The 27,956-nt window shown below is 36.9% G+C and overlaps 1 protein-coding gene across 5 annotated transcripts in view; it reads right to left on the bottom strand.

The window, feature by feature from the left end:
* The window catches only part of LOC143224925 (caskin-2-like), a 261,429-nt gene that overhangs the window by 116,946 nt on the left and 116,527 nt on the right, over positions 1 to 27,956 (bottom strand). For all 5 annotated transcript variants that reach the window (XR_013013515.1, XM_076453402.1, XM_076453405.1 and 2 more), the window contains one exon: positions 24,757 to 24,865. Coding sequence is in view for 4 of the 5 variants with exons in the window: in XM_076453402.1 (XP_076309517.1) it covers positions 24,757 to 24,865 (109 nt within the window). In the remaining variant the exon portion in view is untranslated. The remainder of the gene's footprint in view (positions 1 to 24,756; positions 24,866 to 27,956) is intronic.

Raw genomic sequence — 27,956 nt, 5'->3', positions numbered from 1 at the left:
TGTGTGTTCTATTCTCTCAGTTAATATGCAAAACAAATGCGCTCAAGTAAATAATCTAACTTTTCCTGACGTTAAATTTAACCAGCACCTGGATTCATTAACTGATAATTAACTGCACTTGATTGCGGGAAAAAAAGCTCGTGATTTTCCAAATTAAAGGGCTGTCTTCTCTGTTGGCGAACAGGTTCTTCTTTGTTAACGAGATTTTTCTTTATGAAAACATTAAGTGGACTTACAGATTTTGCGGATATTTTATTAGACTTTAACAATTTGTTTAAAACTTTGAATTTAATGTTACCGTAACTTTTTATGCCAGTATGAGACTTCCTTCTGTTTTATCTTGGAACTTTAGGCTTTCTTTTCTATTCATATTTTATCGTTGTAATTCGACTTGCAGGGAGGCACACACTGAAGACAGAGGGAAGGTTTCAATCCCTCATCCACTTCCCTCACCAATCCAACACCTTACAGACACACTTGTCTGTTTTGTATTATGTGATAGCAAAGATTGTAGTGAAATACAGTGGAACCCCTCTAAGCGGCTACCCCTCAGATTCGGCCACCCCTTGAAAGCGGTCATTCGATCACAGTCCCTTTTTTGTTTACATAATCCCTAATTATGTACAATGGAACCCCTCTAATCAGGCCAGCTTGTCTCAGTCCCGAAGGTGGCTGCTTTAGAGGGGTTCCACTGTACATATATCTCAACTCGTTTGTCTTTTTCTCGTTACGCAGTCAAACTTTGGAGAGTTGTACACCGTAACGTATTGAGCTGACCAGGTGGTTGGGGCCTTTGACTCTCAATCTGCGATTTCGAATCCCAGTCACACCAAATATGCTTGTCCTTTAAGCCATATGAGAGTTATCATGTGACCTGCCAATACCACTATTTATTTGTTGGTAAAAGAGTTGCTCAAAAATTGACGGCGAGTAGTAGTGATTAGTTACCTTCCCTTTGTCTTTCATTGATAAATTAAGAACATCTAGACCAATAAACCCCATGTAGCTTTGCGCGAAATTCAAAACAAACCAATCCCTTCAAACCTCCAGTTATTCTATATAGATTTCTCCACATAAAATACAATAACAGTAAATAAAACCCACACCTCAGTTACTCTTATTATTTATTTCGTTTAAATTACATATTTTTCTACATATTCATACAATCTCTATAAATTAATCAATACAATACGTAAGTTGTAAGGGAAAGAGAGCATATAACAAATGGTTATCTACTGTTATATAAAAAATTACTGTAAACACAGTCCTATATGTATATATACGTGTGTGTATTAAAAATTAGGTTCTTCCACTCGAAAGTACATATATCCTAACATTATTTTTCTGAACATATATTATTGTACATTTTAACATGGCGTAAGTTCTTCTTGTTTAAGCTAATGTCGTTTTATTTACTGAAAATTTCATTATTTTCTCCAGACACCAATTGACAAAATACTTTATATCTTTTTATTGTTAACTATGAAATATACAGTAAACCTATGCATGGGTGAGTAGGTGCGAATTTAAAGAGGGGTCCGAATTAATCTAACTAAAGACAAAAATCGCTCGCTCCAGTTCTTGTATTTGCTCGTGTGCTATGTTCCCATGACGATCACGCGTCTCACGCCCACGAGAGGAGTGAGTTTCGATGTATCTGTAGAGTGGGAACCCGGGAGCTAACAGCAGCAAGAAAAATTAAAGCGATATATTTTGAACTGGCTAAGTTATACAGAATAGCGTAATTTAGCTCCGCCCTCACCCTCGTGATTCCGAACAGTTTTATTTGATCACGAAGCATTAAAAATATTATAATATTTTTATTTTAGGATCGAACAGGTACATACATATATACACCCTTGTGCAAATTAATTGAAACAAATGGTCATTTTACAATATTTTCAGCATGGCGGCCGGTGTAGGCTCGCTAGACCTGCCGATTTCCTTCAATAGTCAGTCATTTTTTTCACACAGATGGCGTCATTAGCTGTGTTTTGCAGTACGGTCGATCTATTTTTGGGATATATGACGAACCTTTGAGGAATATTACGTCATTCGAAATTGCGTCAGAAGGACAAAGAGACCAGTCAAAAACCAACTTCTTACCAACTCAATGAAGAAAAAACGGTATCAATGGGGTCTGAAATACAAGAACTGGACACAAGAACAATAGAGGAAGGTGTTATTCAGTGACGAGACTCATTTCTTCGTACAGGGTCAAAGAAGTCTGCATGTTCGCAGATCTCCAAGTGAGAAACTTCGAGAATCTCACATCAGTCAGTTCGTAAAACATCCCTTGAAGAAGATGTTTTGGGGCTTTTTCAGCTACTATGGCGTCGGAAGCTTACATATCGTAGAAGGTATGATGCGAGGACCACAGTACATCGAAGTTTTGCAGAGAAGAGTCGTTCCAGAATTGAAAAAGAGATTTCTAGATGGATCTGGTATTTTTCAACAAGATCTGGCTCCGTGTCACACATCGAAATTTTATAGCTACAACGTGAATAAAGGTGCTGGACTGGCTTGGAAACTCTCTGGACTTAAATCCTATTGAAAATCTTTGGGCGATTTGTAAAGAAAGACTTCGGGGAAAAGACTGCACTACGAAAGATAAGCTAATTGAGGCCATAATTGTGGTGTGGTACCGCGATCCAAAAATTAGTAAAGATTGCAGTCAACTCGTGGACTCGATGCCAAAGCGAATCAATGATCTTCTGAAAAATAAAGGCGGTCATATCATGTATTAATTTGAGTAACATTTGGATTTTCAGAAATAAAACGCAAAAAATTGAAAAAAAAAAACCCAACAATTTTCCGTCTTGTTTCAATTAATTTGCACAAGGGTATATATATATGAATCATCCACTGGGGCTTTGGTTGGTTTTGAATATCTCGTAAAACTAGCTATTCGAAGGCTATATGAGCTAGCCGTCCTTAAGTTAGTATTGAAAGGTAGCCAGACATCACCACCCATCGCCAATTCTTGGGCGACTGTTTTACCAACGAATAGTGGAATTGATCGTATCCTCATAATTTCCTCACAGCTGAAAGGGCAAACATGTTTGGGGAGATGGGGACTGAACAAAGCATAATTAATTTCAATTTACTAATTATATGATGGTGTACTGTGTTTAAAACTAATTCGATTTGTATGTTTTCGAGAAAAGTAGAGGGAAGACAACTAGTTAGCATAACCCACCGCCAACTCTTCGGCTACTCTATTCGAACAGTGTTATATTTCAGTTCCAAGTTTAGAACATATCAACGACCCCCCAAAAGTACGGAATGTTTTTGTTTTACAGCAACGTGATGGAAATTATGAATCCTACACTCATAGTCAAACACGCTAATTATCAAACCAAGCATGTCTGGTCCAGCACCCGTTTTCGGTGGAGGTATAAAATCGTATTACATTAACAATAATGCTCCACTTCACGTGCAAGCTTTCTTACCAATGGTAAATAAAATTAGTTATGCTTGCCGTAAGACAATGAATATTGTGCACATACGGTAACTGAATTACTACTATCATACAGTCTTCTAATTTCTGAAAATTACTAAGGGATTAGATAAGGAACATAGTGTAAAAACTATAATAGGCCTAATACTTATGTCTTATGCCAAGTATAATTAAATCTAATCATACTTCGATAGCTTGGAAAAGGCGTTCACGCCATAACAAATGTAATAGCGTATTCTAAAGACGGCTAGTACGGGTATTAAAACTTTAATTACAATAAAATATAGAAGAACGTTTCGAACTTCTTAGGTCATCTTCAGGTTATCCTTTGTTAACTTGAAGATGGATTCTCGTCATCATGAATTGTAGTAACACCCTCTTTTCGTCCCCTTTAAATGTTTGTTTGTTTTTTAATTTCGCGCAAAGCTACACGAGGGCTATCTGCCCTAGCCGTCCCTAGTTTCGCAGTGTAATACTAGAGGGAAGGCAGCTAGTCATCACCACCAATCGCCAACTCTTGGGCTACACTTTTACCAACAAATATCGGGATTGACCGTGACATTATAACGCCTCCACGGCTGAAAGGGCGAGTATGTTTGGTGCGACGGGGATTCGAACCCACGACCCTCAGATTACAAGTCGAGTACCATAACCCACCTGGCCATGCCGGATCCCTTTAAATGTTAAAATCATTGGTTTAATTCCCAGCGACGGACTTAGCTTTTGCTGAGAAAACAACCTCACGTTCTTCTTTAATTAGAAAGTAGCTGCTAATGTATTAAAGTAATTCAACATTATTGGAAGCTTTCGTGTTTTATTTTAAATACGATATTCGTTAACGAAATTATTTATTTATTTCCAAACAGATTTAAAGTTTAAGATATAATGTTAAGTTTTCCTTTTAAGAATAACTACTTTGCTCTTCAGAAATTTACATATTTTAACATTTAAATGTAGCACAACTGCACTTTCTTTGGAAAAACAGGTCTGAAAACAAATAACTTCGCACACGCATAGTATGACAAAAAGAGAGAGAGTGAAAACAAACCATGTTGTGTGGACTCACATGTACGATAAACAATCTATTAGACAAACCATGTTGTGTGGACTCACATGTACGATAAACAATCGATTAGACAAACCATGTTGTGTGGACTCACATGTACGATAAACAATCGATTAGACAAACCATGTTGTGTGGACTCACATGTACGATAAACAATCGATTAGACAAACCATGTTGTGTGAACCCACATGTACGATAAACAATCGATTAGACAAACCATGTTGTGTGGACTCACATGTACGATAAACAATCGATTAGACAAACCATGTTGTGTGAACCCACATGTACGATAAACATTCTATTAGACAAACCATGTTGTGTGAACCCACATGTACGATAAACAATCTATTAGACAAACCATGTTGTGTGAACCCACATGTACGATAAACAATCTATTAGACAAACCATGTTGTGTGAACCCACATGTACGATAAAAAATCGATTAGACAAACCATGTTGTGTGAACCCACATGTACGATAAACAATCGATTAGACAAACTATGTTGTGTGAACCACCATGTTGTGTGAACCCACATGTACGATAAACAATCGATTAGACAAACCATGTTGTGTGAACCCACATGTACGATAAACAATCGATTAGACAAACCATGCTGTGTGAAACCACATGTACGATAAACAATCGATTAGACAAACCATGTTGTGTGAACCCACATGTACGATAAACAATCGATTAGACAAACCATGTTGTGTGAACCCACATGTACGATAAACAATCGATTAGACAAACCATGTTGTGTGAACCCACATGTACGATAAACAATCGATTAGACAAACCATGCTGTGTGAAACCACATGTACGATAAACAATCGATTAGACAAACCACGTTGTGTGAACCCACATGTACGATAAACAATCGATTAGACAAACCACGTTGTGTGAACCCACATGTACGATAAACAATCGATTAGACAAACCACGTTGTGTGAACCCACATGTACGATAAACAATCGATTAGACAAACCATGTTGTGTGAACCCACATGTACGATAAACAATCGATTAGACAAACCATGTTGTGTGAACCCACATGTACGATAAACAATCGATTAGACAAACCATGCTGTGTGAACCCACATGTACGATATACAATCGATTAGACAAACCATGTTGTGTGAACCCACATGTACGATAAACAATCGATTAGACAAACCAAGTTGTGTGAACCCACATGTACGATAAACAATCGATTAGACAAACCATGTTGTGTGAACCCACATGTACGATAAACAATCGATTAGACAAACCATGTTGTGTGAACCCACATGTACGATAAACAATCGATTAGACAAACCATGCTGTGTAAATCCACATGTGCAATAAACAATCGATTAGATGTTGTATATATTCACAATGCTCACATTCGAACTTGTTAGCCCTAACTACTTGACCATGTTGGCCCACGGCTGGAAGGACGAACGTGTTTGGTATGGCGGGGATTCTAATACATGACCCTGAAAGCGTTATAATGTAACAGTCAATTTCACTAGTCATTCGTAAAAGAATAGCCCAAGTTTGGCGATGGGTGGTGATGGCTAGCTGCCTTCTGTCTAGTCTTATACTGCAAAATTAGGCGCAGATAGCCCTCGCGTAGTTTTACGCACAAACCAAAACAAATAAATTGAACTTGTTAAATTTTGTGGAAAAGACTATTTACGCTAGTCGTTCCTAATTTGGAAGCTAAGACTGTTACTACCACCCACCTTCAACTTGTTGAGTATTCTAGTCGATTAGTAGTATTTGACCATCATTCTTACAACGCATCCATGGCTCCAAAGTGAGATTCCCGATCCCCAACCCCCTGTGGCACGAACCACGGACTCTCGAATCTACATTTTTGCACGTTAACAACTAGCCATATTTGAGCCGCCCGCGGCTTTAACGTTGAACTGAAATACTAAAAACTAAAATGGTTGTCCACAACCTTCTAATCACCGTTTTAATCTAGTTATGGGGATAGTAATTCGTCCTAATTCTTTTTTTAATAATTACCTCGACGTAAGTAACACAAAATAATTCTCAGAATGCTTATATGACATAACCGACAGTTTGTTAAATTAATGACAGTCGAATGAGGCATGAAGATTTGCATGGTTGTTGTAAATCCGAGAGTTCAAGGTTCGCGGCCCATTTCTTCAGGCTCTCCACTATGGAGCCTTCGGTGACAACAAGGATGACGATCAGGTTTTACCATTCAGTCATAAAAAACAGCCTAGCAATGTTTGTTGTCTTCCCTCTACTTCATTAATTTAAAGTCTGGAATCGGCTATGCGCATTTAATTCTTTGTTGCACTTCGCACCAAAAAACAATTAAAAACTAAAGTGCTTAGGTACTCTGCTATCAGTTTCATTAGAACACCGTGAAAAAGAAGTACTTTAAGAATCCACTAAGGAAAGCACTTTAATCACTTCATGATTTTACTAAAATGTCCGTGCGACTCGTAATCTGAGGGTCGCGGGTTCGCATCCCCTTTGCGCCAAACATGCTCGCCCTTTCAGCTGTGGGGGCGTTATAATGTTACGGTCAACCCCACTATTCGTTGATAAAAGTGTAGCCCAAGAGTTGGCGGTGGGTGGTGATGACTAACTGCCTTCCCTCTTGTCACTCTTCCCTCTTCCCACTGCTAATTTATGGACGGCTAGCACAGATAGCCCTCGAGTAGCTTTGTGCGAAATTCAAAAAACAAAACTAAAATGTCCTCTAAGAATCCATTAAAGAAAGTACTTTGATCTCTTCAAGCTTCCACTAAACCGTTCTCTAAGAATCCATTAAAGAAAGTGTTTAATCTCTTCAACCTTCCATAAAACGTTCTCTAAGAATCCATTAAAGAAAGTATTTAATCTCTTCAAGCTTCCACTAAAACGTTTTCTAATAATACTTTAAACAAGGTATTTTATTCACTTCAATATGCCACTAGAGGGTTCTCTAAGTATCGATTAAAAAGGTATGTAATTGAAGAATGTACTAAATAAAGTTATTTGTAGGTTCTGAACTGTGATAAGACTCCGCAATAAAGTATTTATAATCTAAAAAATATATATTTGAATTGTTTGGCATTCAAAACAAAGTTGTTTCAGATTAAACTGCTTGTCAGCAGTGCCTAGTAGAATATTTACCGTGTTGAACAAAAGCCATCCAAATAATCCTTCTAAATTGAACTAACACAAGGTGTCTTCTACACTTCATCTTTTATTAAAATTCTTGGAAATAAAAAAAATACAAATAGAAAAGTGGAAGAGTTCTAAAAACTTTTGTTCAAGAGGCGCTGGTTCTGAATACGTAATTTATCTATTTATATTTAAGAAGTCGAGTTACATTAAATTATTCAAATAACACTCAAGTAAAGCAACGTTGGAGTGACAGTAATATGTACACCTCGCAAGCAACTATTCCATATAGCTGCATGTACTTTACATTGCAAATAAAGTAATAAACTTGTAATTCAAGTCCTATCCAAACATCTTCTAAACAATTCAACGGCAGAATGTGGTAAGTAAATCCAATATATTGTTCGAATCGCTCAGTCAGCTAGAATTTCAAAAGGTCGACTAGAACACACAGTCGAAAACACACTTAACACGAGTTGCTTCGAATAAGAATATTTTTTTCAAAGTAAAAATACAAAGGATTTATTGGATATTCCTTACAATACATTGGTTTATCGACCTTCGAATATGGAAATATAACAAATTAGGCCGTTTGATTTTATCACCACAGTTTTGTTCTCGGTATTTAAATACCATCTAGTATTAATACAAACTGCGTACAAAGGGTAGAGTCTATTATGTTAAAATTATATTGAATACACAATTTAGTAAGCCACGTTTCAATCGGTGAAACAGCATGTATCAAATCTATATTTTGACACTGTATGAAGTTTTGTAATTAGTATGAAAATATAAAAACGTAGAAATAGTGCGTAACAGACATTCCAGAAGCAAAATATTTATACACTCGTTATTAAAATATGTTCAGTTTGGGGATTTAAAGTTTATATAACGAAGATATCTCACATACATAATGGTTTTCGAGAGAAAAAAGGACTGTATACCAATCTGAGGCACCAAAACACTACTTTCAAGTTACTCGGTCGTCAGAAGAAAGAGTGTGACTGTCTGTTTCTTTTTTAATTTCGCACAAAGCTACTCGAGGGCTATCTGTGCTAGCCGTCCCTAATTTAGCAGTGTAAGACTAGAGGGAAGGCAGCTAGTCATCACCACCCACGGCCAACTCTTGGGCTACTCTTTTACCAACGAATAGTGGGATTGACCGCCACATTATAACGCCCCCACGGCTGAAAGGGCGACGAGCATGTTTGGCGCGACGGGGATGCGAACCCGCAACCCTCAGATTACGAGTCGCACGCCTTAACACGCTTGGCCATGCCGGGCCCTATTGGTTCCCATGCCCGGAATCAAACCCGGGCCTGCTGGGTGAAAGCCAGGGAGTGTGACTGAACTTAGCTACTTGAACTTAACGATGGGATGAATATTTCAAATCGGGAGGCCCCGGCATAGCCAGGTGGTTAAGGCACTCGACTCGCAATCCGAGGGTCGCGAGATCGAATCCCCGTCACACCAAACATGCTCGCCCTTTCAGCCGTGGGGGCGTTATAATTTTATGGTCAATCCCGCTTTTCGTTGATAAAAGAGTAGCCCAAGAGTTGACGGTAGGTAGTGATGACAATCTGCCTTCCCTCTAGTCTTTCACTGGTAAATTAGGGACCGCTAGCGCAGATAGTCCTCGTGTAGCTTCGCGCGAATTTCAAAACAAAACAATTTCAAATCGCTTAGTATAACGTACTCAATCTGTATATAAACTAAAACTATAAATCCACTTATTGTTATTTCGTAGTGGGCATGTTGGGCGATGAGGAATCAGATTATAGCCGTTACGTTTGCTACTGAAATTTTAACATCAAGGAGAAGGCGTGGCTCAGTAGTTAGCATGCCCGGACTGTGAATTCAAAGATTGCTTTCCGTTGCAACAAAAACAGGTTCCGCATTTTGGGGCCGCGACTAGTGCTATACAAACGACGGTAAATGTTTTTCTACTCAGTTCGACATGAGCAGGCTCAGAGTTAGCAGTGAGTGTCGTTGACTAGCTAGCCGCATTTACTCTTACTTTTATCAGTTTAAAATTAGAGACTGCTGTGCGTGTTGCTTTGCGCAAATATTCTAAACAGAAATGTAATTTGAAATAAATCTTTCATTTTTACAGATGTACAATATTTTACTCTTACGAGTAAGCCACGGATGGTGCGTTTCATAAACCTTTATTTTTGATTTATAATATAAATAACTATTTAATACGAACCTTTCAGTACATTTGTGGTTACTTAATTTATACTTGTAGTTTAACGGCCTTAAATAATAAAGTTTAACGTAAATAGAGCCTCACAAACTAATAAAATCGACTCGCAACAAGAACAACAATATAACACGTTGTTTAACATGTTTTCGTATTATATTTTTCAATATTTTACTTTATAATTTACTTAAAATATTCATTCTTTGACCCAGTATATCCCATAAAATAATTATAACTAATATTCTTTTCTCATAAACAATAATTATTTTTTCAGTGCATAAATAAACCCACATTTTTTCTAGCCTCCTAGTGGCATAGCTTTACGTCTGTAGACTTACAACACTAGAAACCAGGTTTTGATACCCGTAATTGCCAGAGCACAGATAGCACATTGTACTTAACTTCAAACAAACCAAACAAAAACAAACGATTTTTCATTTAACTTGTTAGATTTCTTTCGAAAATGCATCAAACCTTAAAACAACGTCTGTCAGTCTAACACAGACATCGGTGTCAATCCTTTAGTCGTGAACATATGAGACATGTTGTGAACAGAACAAACACTTTATTCTGTAAACAGTACATCAAGATAACTCAGGCTGATAATAATACCGCTACATTAGTCTGCGAACAGTAAACCATAAGGCACTGTTGAAACGTTCTACCACACACCATAACTCAGGTTATCAATTGTACCACCTTTCTATTTTGTGCACAGCCACTCACAAGACAGTGTTAAACAACGTTACCACATTAATAGTTCTAAGAACACATGAGTGAAAACAAAGATAACTTACGTTTCTGAAGCGCGAAATGGATCATTTAACGGAACTTTTTTTACTTGTATGAGCAAGTATTTAACAGCACAGCCTATACAGAATAATTATACAAGTTCTGAATGGTTTAAAATACGTTTCATATGCTAATCACTTGGAAGATGAATCTGAGAGAAGAAACATGTTATCAGGAGTATGCAGACGATATGACGACAAAAAGTAACAACAGTAAAAAGCAACAAACAGTACCTACCTGAATTATAGTAAAACAAATTAAGTAATAAGTGAACGAGCAGCTCACGTCACTTGGAGAGGACACGTTATCTTAGCCGAGTTGCGCAGTCTACTTCGTTGAACTTCTAGAGATCACGTGAAAGCCTGACATTTTCGAATTCTACAATCTGCCTTATGTATGTTGTTTTTTTTTATGAAACTGTCTTTTTAAGAAATAGTCGTGAGGAAATGTTTCGCTACAGTTCGTGTTCCCTAATCTTCACAGAACGAAATGGATACAACTGTCAACATGTGGTTCAACAGTCGTGACATTAGACTGATCGTGTATCTACTGTAAGCACCGACTCATCACCCCATTGGACAGATCTGACACGTGCGCTCGTTCTTTCTCCAGTAAAGTGTGATAGCCGTGCCAGAGGCTAGGACAGACGGAGAGCGCTAATCCCTCACTGTTCAGGTCACACTTCGACAGCTAAGTTTCTCACCAGGATGAAACATGTGTGAGATAGATAAGAAGACTGGTTCTACCATGAAACATTTCAATAATCATCCAGAACACGCGCTGCAGATGTCAGTAGAATATGGTGTTACATGTAGTCAGGGCTCAAACCTTACCCATTGTCCTTCAGATATTGAAGAGATTACCACATGTTTTTATCAAATCAGAACTGAAGTCGGCTTCCAATATTTCCGAACTGAGTAAAGGCGCAGATCGGTTCTTCTCCCGTTGTGATAATAGGATACTGTATTTACTGTAAACGCTCGCCATCCACGAGCGTAAAGAAAGACACGAAATTTCGTAGGAATACTGATATTAGAAGTGTGTGTGTGTGTATACACACACACATACATATGATGATGGTATATATATATATACACACACGCGCGCGCACACACACACACATATATATATATATATATATATAATAATGGATACACACACACACATAACTCTATAATTCGAGGCTTTACGCTTGACAACGATATAAACTGCCTTCTAAAATTCGATTCAACTGGCTCGGCAGTGTATCTGTCTGTAAAGTTTAACGCGTGTTTTAAAAGTAATGTAACAATGGTCACTCATAAAAACGTGTATCTTTCCTTTTCTCTTCAGAGTAAATGCATTTAAGTTCAATCTATTGAAAATATACGTAAAACAAACTTTAAAATTGTAATTTATCCATAACAAAAATATATTAAACGCTACACTCTTAAGTCTACAGTGAGAAACACAACGTCCAGTGGATATCTGTAATGTCAGTCTTCCCCTTTGCTGTTGCTATGACCACCAAAGATGCAAATAATTATCAACTACAGACAGTTCTGTATCTTTTCATGTAAATAAAAGATGGCGCCACATGGAGGTTTAGTTTGTTGTTGGCCCGGCATGGTTACGTGGTTAGGGCGCTCGGCTCGCAATCTGAAGGTTGTGGGTTCGAATCCTCATCCCACTGAACATGCTCGCTCTTTTAGCCGTGGGGGCGTTATCTTGTGACGGTCAATCCCACGGTGATGACTAGCTGCCTTCCTTCTAGTATTACACTGCTAAATTAGGGACGGCTTGCACAGAAAGCCCTCGCATAGCGTTGGACAAAACAGCTATGCGCATTCTATCTATCATAGAGATTTGTTTGTTTGGAAATTTCGCACAAAGCTACTCGAGGGCTATCTGTGCTAGCCGTCCCTAATTTAGCAGTGTAAGACTAAAGGGAAGGCAGCTAGTCATCACCACCCACCGCCAACTCTTGGGCTACTCTTTACCAACGAATAGTGGGATTGACCGTCACATTATACACCCCCACGGCTGGGAGGGCGAGCATGTTTAGCGCGACGCGGGCGCGAACACGCGACCCTCGGATTACGAGTCGCACGCCTTACGCGCTAGGCCATGCCGGGCCCTATCATAGAGAACCAACCCTCATATTGTAGCGTTGTAAATTCGTAAACTTACGGCCGACCCAATAGGAGACAAGTTTAGCTTGTTTCCAAACTTCGAGCATAAAGTTACACAAGGGTTATCTGGGCTTAGTTATCCCTAATTTTAAACAGATAAATTTGAAAGAATCAGTTAGTAATCAAGATGTACCATCTAGTGAATTTCGTTCATACAATGGAATAGTAGGAGCATATTTTCTTTAATGCAATGGTTCATGAGCCATGAATCCTTTAATTCACAATTCTGAAATGCCAACAATTAGGCTAAGTTCAGACCACTTGAGGAAAGCGAGTGCCCTTTTTGGTGCATTTCATTTCATGATGTCTTATGGCTTGCAAGTTGGTTTACTTAATTCGTTAATATATTCTGTTATTTTCTCCCACTTCAAAACACTATGTTACTGCTCAAGCCACAGTTTTGTGTATATTGTAATATTAATAATAATAAATAAATTATTAACGAAACTTTTCAGGGTATTGCAAAACTAAAACTCATTTATTCACATATTTAGGAGAACTTTAAGTACTACACATCAAATTGTGTCTTGGAATCCTTTATTACTGTTCGATATGTTGCTGAAAAAAATGTTATAGAGTGTGGTATTCTCGTTTTTGAATTTCGCGCAAACCTACACACAAGTAAAAGGTGTCGCCACTTTCGCAATTAGCCCTCGTGTAGCTTTGCGCAAAATTCAAAACAAACAAACAATTCTTTGCTAATATTAACCTTTCCTCTTAAGTCCTCTGTAAACTGGGTCATTAGTAGAATCCAGTCTTTGTAGCCTCATTAGCAACGGTTAAATATTTAACCTCTTTAATTACGTCCTCTGTAACCTGGGCTCTCATCAGAAGCCAACCTCAGAAGTATTGGCAATGGTTCTATTTTTAGCTTTTCTAACAGTATCTTTAAAAAAACCAAAAAGTCTCAATTTTATGCCTTGCCCATAAACAATGTGGATAAGTTCGAAGTTCTTTCTTGAAGTTACCTTTCAACACGCAGGTGAAAGGTTAACAGCAAGAAGACCTGTTTTAGCTCAGAGGAAAAAGAGGTCGTGAACGTAAGATAGCAACAAAAATACTTGCTTTAGGTTAAAGGAACAGAGGTAGCAGATCTTGCTTAACAAGACGGAGACATGCTTCAATGCTGAAAAGCTCAGAATTAGAAGCATTAGGTATCTTTCCTTTGACGCGTCAGAGCTATATGTTTTATTATAATGTTAGCGAAGGTCTCATGCCTAAAGAGCTGTGGGTAAATAATATCCTCAATCCACCATTTTGATTTTTATTATGGCCATCACCATATGTGAAACATCCTAAAGAGTGTTCCAGAGTAGTTTAATATGGCAAGTTTTGGGGCAGTTCTCTGACGGTACTTGGTGGTAATTGATATACAGTGACCTATACACAATGATGAATGATATTTTGAACTCTATGCATTATAAAAAAAGATTTTGACAATCACCATGAGGCATTCTATTGGTTATTGGACTTGATTTAATTAACCCCCCTTACATATGTGGTTACTTACTATCACGAAAGGGGAATCATCGTAAGAATAAAAACCTGATAATCCCCCTTGCATATATCGTTACTTACTATCACGAAAGGGGAATCATCGTAAGAATAAAGACCTGATAACCCCCCTTGCATATGTCGTTACTATCACGAAAAGGGTATCATCGTAAGAATAAAGACCTGATAACCCCCTTGCATATGTCATTACTTTCACGAAAAGGGTATCATCGTAAGAATAAAGACCTGATAACCCCCTTGCATATGTCGTTACTATCACGAAAAGGGTATCATCGTAAGAATAAAAACCTGATAATCCCCCTTGCATATATCGTTACTTACTATCACGAAAGGGGAATCATCGTAAGAATAAAGACCTGATAACCCCCCTTGCATATGTCGTTACTTTCACGAAAAGGGTATCATCGTAAGAATAAAGACCTGATAACCCCCTTGCATATGTCGTTACTATCACGAAAAGGGTATCATCGTAAGAATAAAGACCTGATAACCCCCCTTGCATATGTCGTTACTTACTATCACGAAAGGGGAATCATCGTAAGAATAAAAACCTGACTAAAATTATTTTTGTTCTAGACCTTCAGCTCACAAAACACATCTGAGGTGGACAAAAAACGTCTGTGTAACTCTCATGCTGCAGACAATTTCCTTCCGAGGATCTGTTGCGTAGCAGATAAGTCACCTGTACGTAGTTTAATGTGCTTAAAGTCGACTTTAAGAAAAATATAAATTTCACTTTCAGAAAAGATATGCGAATTTTGATTTCAGTTTTTCACTTGAAGCTAAAAGGATAGACTGCCCATAGCTGTCCCTAATTTTGAAGCGACAAACTAAAAATGGAAGACAGTCAACAGTCCTCAGCACCCCCATCTAATTTCCGGAGAAGAAAACTGCCAAATCAGTACAACTAGATAACGTGATACAGGATGGACCCAGGATGGACCCCCCCCCCCCAAATCTGATTTCGTATTCATGTAAACATCTTTCTCCTCCCTACTGGTTTTGTTCATTTTTTTTAATTTTGCGCAAAGTTACACTAGCCGTCCCTAATTTAGCAGTGTAAGACTAGAGTGAGGACAACTAGTCATTACCACCCACCGCCAACTCTTGGATTACTCTTTCACCAACGAATAATGGGATTGACTGTAACAGTATAACGACCCCACAGCTGCAATGGCGAGCATGTTTGGTGCGACGGAGATTCGAACTCGTGACTCTCGTATAACGAGTCGAGCGCCTTAACTACCTAGCCATGTGGGCCTTTCGTATTGGTACCTTTATTGCACTTTGAATGTTTATTATGTCAAGAAGAAAAATAAATTTTTCAATTCTTTGTTAAAACGAGTTATTTATACACACACATACACACCAATACAGAACAAAATCATATCTGTGTCATGCAGAGAAAATCTGAAAGTTACAGTCATTTATTTTAAAAAGAGGTTACACTTAAAAGAAACTGGGAAAAAATCAAGTTACGTATTTCTAAAATAGCCTCTCGAATTGGAAATAGTTATTATATGTGCTATTTGAAATGGACTGCAAGTTACAGTTCGTGTCAGAATTAATACTTGTTTCGTTGAATATAGTTAGCCTCTTACTGGTGTGTTACAGTCGATTGGAAGAAATACTTTATTAACAAAGTTGAAAATACGTGAATAGGGAGTCTTATCTCGAGATACTATTCATCTTTTCAAACACATCAGAATGCAGGTTATGAACATAACGAGAGAATTATCGACTTTGGTCAAATATTCACCTCTAACAACTCTTCTGTAACTGAGTTCCTATTCATTAAGATTAAATTGATAATTGTACTTCTGCGAACCTATGAGCGTTCGTCCTTGTGGTCTTAGTGTTAAACGAAGAACGTGCCTTCCACGAGTCTTTTCGTGAAGATTGGAACAGTTCCATAGGCTTCTAATAGTCATCATAAAATCAGTGACACCAATGCTGTCCGATATCCATGACAACCAAAATAAAGAACATTCTGCTACTTGGGGACAGAAGCTGATTGAAAACCCTTAACAAGCTGGATCATATATGCCAAATAATGACGCGGTCTTCTATAAATCAGCTACTGCGATGCGCCATCTAATGGTTGCTGTACGTCTAATTGCCAAATAATGATTCGGGTTGTTTCGAATTTCGCGCAAATTAGTAATAAATTACAAGAAAAACAGCTAGTCAATACCACCCACCGCCAGCTCTGGAGCTATTCTGTTACCAACAAACAGTGGGATTGAAAGTATCATAATAACGCCCTAATGGTTGAAAGAGGGAGCACGTTCGGTGACGGGGATTTGATCCAGCGAAAGATTACGAGTGGAACGCCCTGATCACCAGGCCAGCTAAATAACAAAGAAATGAGTGTTGGAAGAAAAGATTCTCAATTAAATCATCATACCTGTGTTCGTTTAGCTTCAAGTTTTGGTTCATTAATACTATCGATCTTCTGGCTGTATTGAAAATGATCAAACGTTAGGAGTGATCTGTTGATGTTGTAGTCAAATGTTCAATATATACATATATTAATCAGATACTCTACTGAACATGCAGGAAGGTACCGAAATACTCTACTGAACATGTAGGAAGGTATCGAAATACTCTACTGAACATGCAGGAAGGTATCGAAATACTCTACTGAACATGCAGGAAGGTATCGAAATACTCTACTGAACATGCAGGAAGGTACAGAAATACTCTACTGAACATGCAGGAAGGTACCAAAATACTCTACTGAACATGTAGGAAGGTACCAAAATACTCTACTGAACATGTAGGAAGGTACCAAAATACTCTACTGAACATGTAGGAAGGTACCAAAATACTCTACTGAACATGTAGGAAGGTACCGAAATACTCTACTGAACATGTAGGAAGGTACCGAAATACTCTACTGAACATGTAGGAAGGTACCGAAATACTCTACTGAACATGTAGGAAGGTACCGAAATACTCTACTGAACATGTAGGAAGGTACCGAAATACTCTACTGAACATGTAGGAAGGTACCGAAATACTCTACTGAACATGTAGGAAGGTACTGAATTTCGAGATATTTTCTTTTTCTTCCTAGTGTTTACCATACCAAAAGGTCTGTAAAAAACCGTTAAATCTGTAACTGAAACGTCAGTTACTCGTATTGTGGTAATTCTGCTTAAAGATATATACTTAAGATGAGTCCTGTATATGGGAAGGTTTATATTATTAAATGGAATCGCAACTCGAATATAGAATAGCAGGAATTGTTGTCGTTGTTTCAAAGCGTTGATCAACACAGAACATTAATATTCCCTTGTACTTGTTTCAAAGCGTTGATTAACACAGAACATTAATATTCCCTTGTCCTTGTTTCAAAGCGTTGATCAACACAGAACATTAATATTCCCTTGTCCTTGTTTCAAAGCGTTGATCAACACAGAACATTAATATTCCCTTGTCCTTGTTTCAAAGCGTTGATCAACACAGAACATTAATATTCCCTTATCCTTGTTTCAAAGCGTTGATCAACACAGAACATTAATATTCCCTTGTCCTTGTTTCAAAGCGTTGATTAACACAGAACATTAATATTCCCTTGTCCTTGTTTCAAAGCGTTGATCAACGCAGAACATTAATATTCCCTTGTCCTTGTTTTAAAGCGTTGATCAACATAGTTAGTGTGTTTTTAATATTATTTTGTCCTTGTTTCAAAGCGTTGATTTAATATTCCCTTATCCTTGTTTCAAAGCGTTGATCAACACAATTTCGCACAAAGCTACTCGAGGGCTATCTGTGCTAGCCGTACCTAATTTAGCAGTGTAAGTCTAAGAGGGAAGACAGCTAGTCATCACCACCCACCGCCAACTGTTGGGCTACTCTTTTACCAACGAATAGTGGGATTGACCGTAACATTATAACGCCCCCACGGCTGAAAGGGCGAGCATGTTTGGCGCAACAGGAATGCGAACCCGCGACCCTCAGATTACGAGTCGTACGCCTTAACACGCTTGGCCATGCCGGGCCAAATCAACATAGAATCGTGAGACCTTCTATCCTGGTTTCAAAGCGTTGATCAATATATAATTTAACAGCTCCTGTCTTTGTTTCAAAGCGTTCATATAAAGAGAACTCTGAGACATCCAGTCCTTGGTTTAAACCATCAATCAACGTAGAATTAGGACACTTCGTGCGATAAATGGTCAACATAAGTAATTTTTTGTGCCAAAAATCAAGTTTAAAAACTGTGGTTATTATCACTACAGTTCTGTGTATGAAACGAGGTCTATTGTTGAAATAATTTATTTATTATCATGAAATAACAAGTTAATTCCTAATTTAGAATTATACTTGGATGATGCATTAAGATATAAGGTCGCCAAGCAGTTTGATGGTTTTCTGACATGCAATCGAACTTCGTTATAATAAGTAATGGCTGAACTTCTTTGGATTTAATAATTTCGACTTGAAAGACATCTTACGCGACAACTGACCTAAACTAGTAAATCTAGACTTGTATAAGAATCAGGAATGGTCACTTTTAATTTAGAACTGCTGATCATAGAGAGGTGGCAACCGGTTAGTAGTATTCACATTTAAAAGAATATCGTGGCTCAAACCTTTGACTTTCCGATCAGCTAACCACTTGGCGTTCCAAGCTTAGATTTGTTAAAATAAAAAAAAAATATATACTTAGAGCTCTAACAAAAAGTTGTTAGATATTTCAGAGGAGCTTCAGTTATAGCTTCAGTGCGCGTTTCGCAACGAGCACGTGGATACAAACGTTGAAACAAAGTAAAAGCGAATACAGTAGAATTATGTCTACAATCGTTTATTGTGAACTGATTGGAATTTCGATAGATGAATCAAATAATTTTAAGCATTAAGTCTGGAATAATGTACTGTAAGTACTTTGCTTCAAACTGTAATTAATCAAATAACCTATTTCAAACACTAATTACTTTACTTTAGATTTACTGGAAAATAAACCTGAATAAAACGTCTGAAGCTAGTTAGGAGTTTAAAACATTATCTAATCAATTAACTTATCTTGTAGAAGTGGTAATTTTTAAACTGCCAATGACGATACGCCAACAGAGTTAATAAATTAGAAAAAGAAAACTGCTCGTTCTAAACGTATGTTCTTAGTTTTAAAAATAAACAAGACAAACGAGCTACCAAAATTTAAACACATGAAAGAAACTGGAAATATATGTAAAGCTTGAAATCCATTATTACGTGTAAGACTGCACGTCCTGGCGCTTTATTTACTTTTTGTTTTTAATTAATGACAAGTAACTTTTCACTAGGATACTGCGAGCCCGACACAATATAATTATTGCTTGCTTCTTGAACTTTATTTAAAGCTATTCAAAGGCTTTCTACACTAACAGTCTCGAACTGAAATGTGATAGAATAGAAAATAGCAGCTATTTAACACCATCCACTGTAAACTAGTGAGCAAATATAATTTAATTTTGGGACAATTATAACGTCCCTACGGCTGAAAGGTTCAACATTTTCTGTGCTGTTCGGACCCGCGAACTGAAAACCCTAACAACCAGGCCGTGCCGTATCAGGGCCAAGGTTCATGGTTCTCGACGAATAAATGTTTAAAACCTCATCTTTGCAGTATTTCAATCGAACATAAAAAACTTTTCGAGACAATTTTGGAAAGTGTATTTTTCGTTACAGTTTTTCAAAGAATCAGTGGGGGCGTTATAATGTGACGGTCAATGCCACTATTCGTTGGTAAAAGAGTAGCCCAAGAGTTGGCGGTTGGTGGTGATGACCAACTGTCATCTCTCTATTCTTACACTACTAAATTAGGGACGGCTAGCGCAGATAGCCCTCGTATAGCTTTGCGCGAAATTCAAAACAAACAAAATCAAATAAACAAAAATATTTCGAAAAAGGAAATTAGGACATATACATTTTACGATAATTATTATGAAACTTAGGCTCCCCAGTGGCTCAGCGGTATGTCTGCGGACTTACAACGCTAAAAACCGGGTTTCGATACCTGTGGTGGGCAGAGCACAGATATCCCATTGTGTAGCTTTGTGCTTAATTCAAAACAACAACAAATATGAAACTTAGGGCATATACATATTAAATTTTTTTGTGTAAGTCGAATATAAGCGTATTTTCATGTAAGAACTAAATTCAACCTGAAAGATACTATTAAATTTCAATTTCTCATCTAAACTTTGAACAAAATTAAGTTTTACATGTTTTCATCTATACTTCCGCGAAAAAGCCCCCCGCTGGTACAGCGTACGATACCCCTCGGTGGGCTCAGCAGATAGCCTAATGTGGCTTTGCTATAAGAAAAAAACAAACACACTTCCGTAAAATTAATATTTGTGTTTTTGGCTTTTTAACAACTTGAAAGGAAGACTAAAATGTGATAAAACTTGGCACCTTCTTTCTCTGTCTTTTAATTGTTTGAGAAAGAAGCCACGCAAACTAACACCCTGTTTTTTGTTTTTTTATTGTTTAAGAAAGAAGCCACTCACTATGTACACAACCAGCACATTTTCAGTTGTTTTACGTAAAACAGCTATCATGCCTCATTGAATTTTCAATTTTTCTCGTTTTATTTTTGTATCCTTCCGCAACAAAGAGGCCAAGCTTCAGAAAAGAAAAGCGGTAGTCTAAATTTTTTAACCCTTTACTTACTAATGTTATAAAGTTCGTTGTCAAATGAAAAGCTGTCCACCCTTTCTATATATTTTGTTTTGAAATTCGCACAAAGCTACTCGAGGGCTATCTGTGCTAGCCGTCCCTAATTTAGCAGTGTAAGACTAGAGGGAAGGCAGCTTGTCATCAGTACCCACCGCCATCTCTTGGGCTACTCTTTTACCAACGAAAAGTGGGATTGACCGTTACATTATAACGCCCCCACGGCTGGGAGGCGAGCATGTTTAGCGCGACTCGGATGCGAACCCGCGACCCTCAGATCACGAGCACATGCCTTAACGCGCTCGGCCATCCCAGGCCACTTGCTATATTATAATTTTTTTAATATTTTAAATCGATATGGTCCCAAGTTTAAACGAGCGTAATTAATCCCATATAAAATTATCATTACGAAACACAATAACCTAACTGACACTGTTCAGCCATTCTCCTTTTTAAACAGAGAACTAAACTCCTTCCTTACCTGTCAACGTAATGCACCGCACAGGAAATCTTAAAATACAAAGTGACCCCACATTTCCATTATATTTAATAAACGTGAGATTGTTTTAGTATGCACAAAGCTACATAAAGTGCTGTCTGTGCTCTGCTCACCATGGGTATCGAAACCTGGTTTCTAGTAGTATAAGTCCGTAGACGTACCGCTGTGCCACTGGAGGACAAATGCGACATAAGAAAATTTTTTTTAAATGAACACGGTTCATATATAACTTCCTTCTATCGTTTAGTTTATAAATTTTGAATTTTTTGTTGCATTAAAACAACAACTCACCTTATACATAAACATTTTTATTATAAGTAAATATGCGTATGTATATCATGAAACTAACACTAGATTCCCTAGCGGTGACATACAGATACTATCAATTTAGTACAAGAGTATGTAAATTTATTATCACATGAGGTTGTATTCTCGTGACCAACTCAGTGAATAAATATCCTGCCAAAAGCTTAATCGAGAAAGCGATCTGTTTCGTTTGCTTTTGAATTTTACACAACTTCGAGAGCTATCTGCGCTAGCCGTTCATAATTTATCAGCGTAAAACTAGAAGATTGGTTTGTTTTGAATTTCGCGCAAAGCTAAACAAGGGCTATCTGTGCTAGCCGTCCCTAATTTAGCACTGTAAGACTAGAGGGAAGGCAGCTAGTCATCACCATCCACAGCCAAATCTCGGGTTACTCTTTTACGAATAGTGAGATTGACCGTCATAGTATAACCCCCACACAGCTGAAATGGCAAGCATGTTTGGTGTGAAGGGGATTCGAACCCGCAACCCTCGGATAACGAGTCGAGTGCCTTAACCACCTGGCCATGCCGAACATAAATTAGTGTGATGTCCTGGCCAAGTATTTTTTTTTTTTTTATTAACTGTGTTATTTCTAAGTATAGTTATTGTGAATAAATTGTGATTTTGTTGTTGAACCCTGATTGTGGCGTCGTGTTCATTTCAGACAGTTACAAAAGATATAAAAAAATTACAAAAAATAATGAAAATTACTAATGTTTCCGTGTTTGATAAGAGGCCATAAATCCTGGAAATGCATCTCGGTGCATCCATATTTTCATATTTTCCTAGAGGGAGTGTCTGCGAATCCAGCTTCCTGAAAAGAAATAATTACCAAGAAAAAACATTTCCTCCGTAACCTATCAACGCAATGGTAAAAGGCCTACGTTGGTACAAAACTTGAGAACAAATTCCTGATATTCATCTGTTTTCAGTTTCGGGTTTGGGTTATAGAACTCTTTAAAATGAAACCATGATTTTATCTAGTAAACACCTGTCCATGTAAAAACTTGTTTTAATCTGGTACTTGACAGTAATGTAACAATGGGTTTAAAAGGCAAGGCTTTCTTTTTTATGGGCTTCCTCTTAACCCCTTACACAACTGCATACACACAGTCATATCTTTTTCTTTGCTTTCTATTTCCAAGCTCCGTCACCTAATAATCTAACAACAAAATAAGACTAAACTCCAAAAGCTGTTACCATTGGTTGAGATTACTCTTGCTGGTTTACAAGAAAACAGGCGATTGGATGATTGGTGGCTTTTTTAACCGCTTTTTTTTTCTTTTCTTTCCCAAATCGCAACACAGTTCTCTTAACTGTTTCCTTTTAAGTTCATAACATGAATAGTTTGATGTTAGAAGGAAATTATACCACGATCGTTACGATGTATATTTATTGAGCAAACTCTCAGCTCCATTCTTCCAATCCTCAAGTAGGTTAACGCGAAATTCAACAAACAAACCATTCTTCAATATTTAGAAATATAGGAAAAACCTGACCCTCCAAAGTTGCAAAATAACGCGACCCAATCTCGATCAAGTTGCTTGCCTCAATATTCACATTGCCTATAAAGTTCGAAAACTTTTAAAAATGTTCCAATTGCAAGTTATTTCATAATTATTTTAGTAAATTGTAAAATATTATTGTAAATACGTTGTTCACGTACATTCGCTAGTGGGATTTTGGAAGTTTGTTCACATTACCTATCATCTAACAGTGGACCAAACATTAATATGTGTTCAACTATACCAAGAAAACATTAACATTTATTTTCGTGATAAAAATCCCGGTCACGCCAAACATGCTCGCCCTTTCAGCCGTGGGTGCGTTATAATGTTACGGTCAATCCCACTATTCGTTGGTAAAAGAGTAGCCCAAGAGTTTGCGGTGGGTGGTGATGACTAGCTGCCTTCCCTCTAGTCTTACACTGCTAAATTAGGGACGGCTAGCACAGACAACCCTCGAGTAGCTTTGTGCGAAATTCAAAAACAAACAAACAAACAAACAATCGTGATAAAAAAAGGACAAAAACATTTGAATCAAAGCATATTCAACCACACACCTGTCAAAACTACTGTCACACATTCAATTAGACTTGTTTGTTTCTTTGAAGATGAACACAAAGGGCTATCTCATTTTGACTTATGGTATGAGAAATTAGTATACTGGAAACAATATAGAAATCGCCAAAAGAAGTGAGAAAGGTACATGGACCAATTTTTTTATGTGTTCTAAAGTAAAATCACTTCAGGACACTTGAAGGACAGGAATTATGCAGAGTATGTGACCACTAGAAAAACTATGATCACTGGAACCAGTATGTCGAACTTAATTTTTTATAGCATGTTTTAATGAAATTCCACAAAAATGTCCTTCTATAAACCTTGTTTCTATCTCGTGAAGACGAGAAACCCACTTGAAGTAACAAGTATCTCAAGACAGCTGGTATTGGTATTAACACTTTTATTAAAATAAAGTAGAGAACAACGTTTCGACCATCTTAGGTCATCATCAGGTTAACAAAGAGAGTTTACAAACTCTTTGTTAACCTGAAGATGACATAAGAAGGTCGAAACGTTGTTATGCACTTTATTTTAATAAATGTTTTAATACCCATACCAGCCGTCTTGAGATACATTGTTTCCATCTGCTTCTTGTGCACACATTACTGTGTGAAACGTTTCTACGTAGTGGAAACAAGTCGATTGAAATAGTGTTTATATTCGAAAGATACCATTCTCAGGTGTGGACATTGTTATTTGAAACGTTTCCATGTACAGGACACACAACTGCGTGAAACCCTGCTTCCATATGGGGACACGAATAGGGTGAAACAGTGTTTACATCTGACACCTCTTGTGTGTACTACACATTACTGTGTGACAAGTTTCTGCACAGCAAATAAGTGCCTGTATTAGCAAGTATCTATTAAAGAAACACAAGGTTACCTCTATTAACAGTTTCACACAGTCTAGCCTGCCGTGAACAGCTGCTTCGTGTAAAGCTGTCCCTCTCAACGTTGGTCTGTTGATATCAGCTCCTGCTTGAAGTAGTAAGCTGTGAACAAAGAGAAAACAAACTTAGATCACATGACAGTATTTATTCATAAATACTAGAATGAAAAACAAACTTAGATCATATGAAGGTATTTATCCATAAATACCAGAATGAAAAACAAACTTAGATCATATGAAGGTATTTATCCATCGCTACTAGAGCGAAAAACAAACTTAGATCACATGACGGTATTTATTCATAGATACTAGAGCGAAAAACAAACTTAGATCACATGACGGTATTTATTCATAAACACTAGAGCGAAAAACAAACTTAGATCACATGACGGTATTTATTCATGAACACTAGAGCGAAAAACAAACTTAGATCACATGACGGTATTTATTCATAGATACTAGAGCAAAAAACAAACTTAGATCACATGACGGTATTTATTCATAGACACTAGAGCGAAAAACAAACTTAGATCACATGACGGTATTTATTCATGAATACTAGAATGAAAAACAAACTTAGATCACATGACGGTATTTATTCATAGATACTAGAGCGAAACGTCGAGATATTTTTATTATATCCCTGCACATGTAAAGAAAAAACAAACAAACCAATGTTTCGGTACGTTGCTCATTTATTCTCACATAACTTGTATGACTTCATGGCTAGTAAAACCCTATGTCTTTTGTTGTTGTTGTTTTTCTAATTTGTAATTTTAACATCAGGAGGCTTTAACTTATCACTATTTGTAAACTGCTAGACACTTGAAGCAAAACCTAAATTGAGAATCATGAAGCAATTAAATTATCAGTATCAGACTTATCTGAAAATTAAAAATGAATTACAACGCGTTTTTCATACGTTTCGTGGACACAACGTTCCAGCAATACAACTTAAGGTAAATAATTTTGCTATAAAAACATATAAAAAGTGTGTAGAAATTTGATACCGAATTCACAATTTTGCCTCTAGCTACCTACTTGTAGAGATTGTGGCTAAAAAGGAACACCCAAATTCCACTTACAACTAATTTGTTTGTACATCTTGTAACTTAAGATCGCCCTCAATGTAATGCTACAGTTCAAGGTTTGATTCTCAAACCGCTCACTGCGCAACTTTAGGAGATGCAGACGTTTCTCTTTACCTGTATCGATCGCTAATAATATACGTACTTGTATAGACTTTAATTAATCATCACTGGTTTGTATCAATGCAAATTGATTAGCAGTGAAAGACCCGTAGTTTGAATAACAGAATTACTAAAAATTGATATTTATTTTAATTAATTAATAATAAATAATGTTTATATATTCTAATCGCTCTTATGTCTCCTTTTTGTTCGGGATTTATTTTAAAGCTTAAGTTAAAGTTTAATAAACGAAATCCAATCCAATGAACTTAAGAGTTAACACTGGATCTATGATTTCAAATAAAACAATTGTTATTATGCAAATCGAAAACAGTTTTTGATTTAATTGTATTTATTTATTATTTTGCACAAGCGTCTAAGTAGGGTCTTACTTTCTATTCGTATTTCATGCAATCTTTTAAAACAATTATCACTAATAATTTGAATCGGTAATGAATCCACCAGTAAAATAAATACCTAAAAAATAACATTCATTACAGATGATGTTTCTGAAAGTAAGAAAGTGACTAATTTTCGTCTCATTTAAGATCATGATAAAATGAACATAAAGCATAAAGTAGGCCAGAAACTCGTTGTTGTTGTTTTCACTTAAGACTCTGATAAATCAAACATAAAGCATAAAGTAGGCCAGAAACTAGTTGTTGTTGTTTTCACTTACGACTCTGATAAAACAAACATAAAGCATAAAGTAGGCCAGAAACTAGTTGTTGTTGTTTTCACTTACGACTCTGATAAATCAAACATAAAGCTTAAAGTAGGCCAGAAACTAGTTGTTGTTGTTTTCACTTAAGACTCTGATAAATCAAACATAAAGCATAAAGTAGGCCAGAAACTAGTTGTTGTTGTTTTCACTTAAGACTCTGATAAAGCAAACATAAAGCATAAAGTAGGCCAGAAACTAGTTGTTGTTGTTTTCACTTACGACTCTGATAAATCAAACATAAAGCATAAAGTAGGCCAGAAACTAGTTGTTGTTGTTTTCACTTACGACTCTGATAAATCAAACATAAAGCATAAAGTAGGCCAGAAACTCGTTGTTGTTGTTTTCACTTAAGACTCTGATAAAGCAAACATAAAGCATAAAGTAGGCCAGAAACTAGGCCACGACTCTGATAAATCAAACATAAAGCATAAAGTTGTTTGTTGTTGTTTTCACTTAAGACTCTGATAAAGCAAACATAAAGCATAAAGTAGGCCAGAAACTAGTTGTTGTTGTTTTCACTTAAGACTCTGATAAATCAAACATAAAGCATAAAGTAGGCCAGAAACTAGTTGTTGTTGTTTTCACTTAAGACTCTGATAAATCAAACATAAAGCATAAAGTAGGCCAGAAACTCGTTGTTGTTGTTTTCACTTAAGACTCTGATAAATCAAACATAAAGCATAAAATAGGCCAGAAACTAGTTGTTGTTGTTTTCACTTAAGACTCTGATAAATCAAACATAAAGCATAAAGTAGGCCAGAAACTAGTTGTTGTTGTTTTCACTTACGACTCTGATAAATCAAACATAAAGCATAAAGTAGGCCAGAAACTAGTTGTTGTTGTTTTCACTTACGACTCTGATAAATCAAACATAAAGCATAAAGTAGGCCAGAAACTAGTTGTTGTTGTTTTCACTTAAGACTCTGATAAATCAAACATAAAGCATAAAGTAGGCCAGAAACTAGTTGTTGTTGTTTTCACTTACGACTCTGATAAATCAAACATAAAGCATAAAGTAGGCCAGAAACTAGTTGTTGTTGTTTTCACTTACGACTCTGATAAATCAAACATAAAGCATAAAGTAGGCCAGAAACTCGTTGTTGTTGTTTTCACTTAAGACTCTGATAAATCAAACATAAAGCATAAAGTAGGCCAGAAACTAGTTGTTGTTGTTTTCACTTAAGACTCTGATAAATCAAACATAAAGCATAAAGTAGGCCAGAAACTAGTTGTTGTTGTTTTCACTTACGACTCTGATAAATCAAACATAAAGCATAAAG

The sequence above is a fragment of the Tachypleus tridentatus genome, chromosome 9, assembly GCF_004210375.1.
Source record: "Tachypleus tridentatus isolate NWPU-2018 chromosome 9, ASM421037v1, whole genome shotgun sequence".
Lineage (NCBI taxonomy): Eukaryota > Metazoa > Arthropoda > Merostomata > Xiphosura > Limulidae > Tachypleus > Tachypleus tridentatus.
The sequence above is the reverse complement of the archived record's forward strand: the minus strand, read 5'-3'. Positions and strand labels throughout refer to the sequence as shown.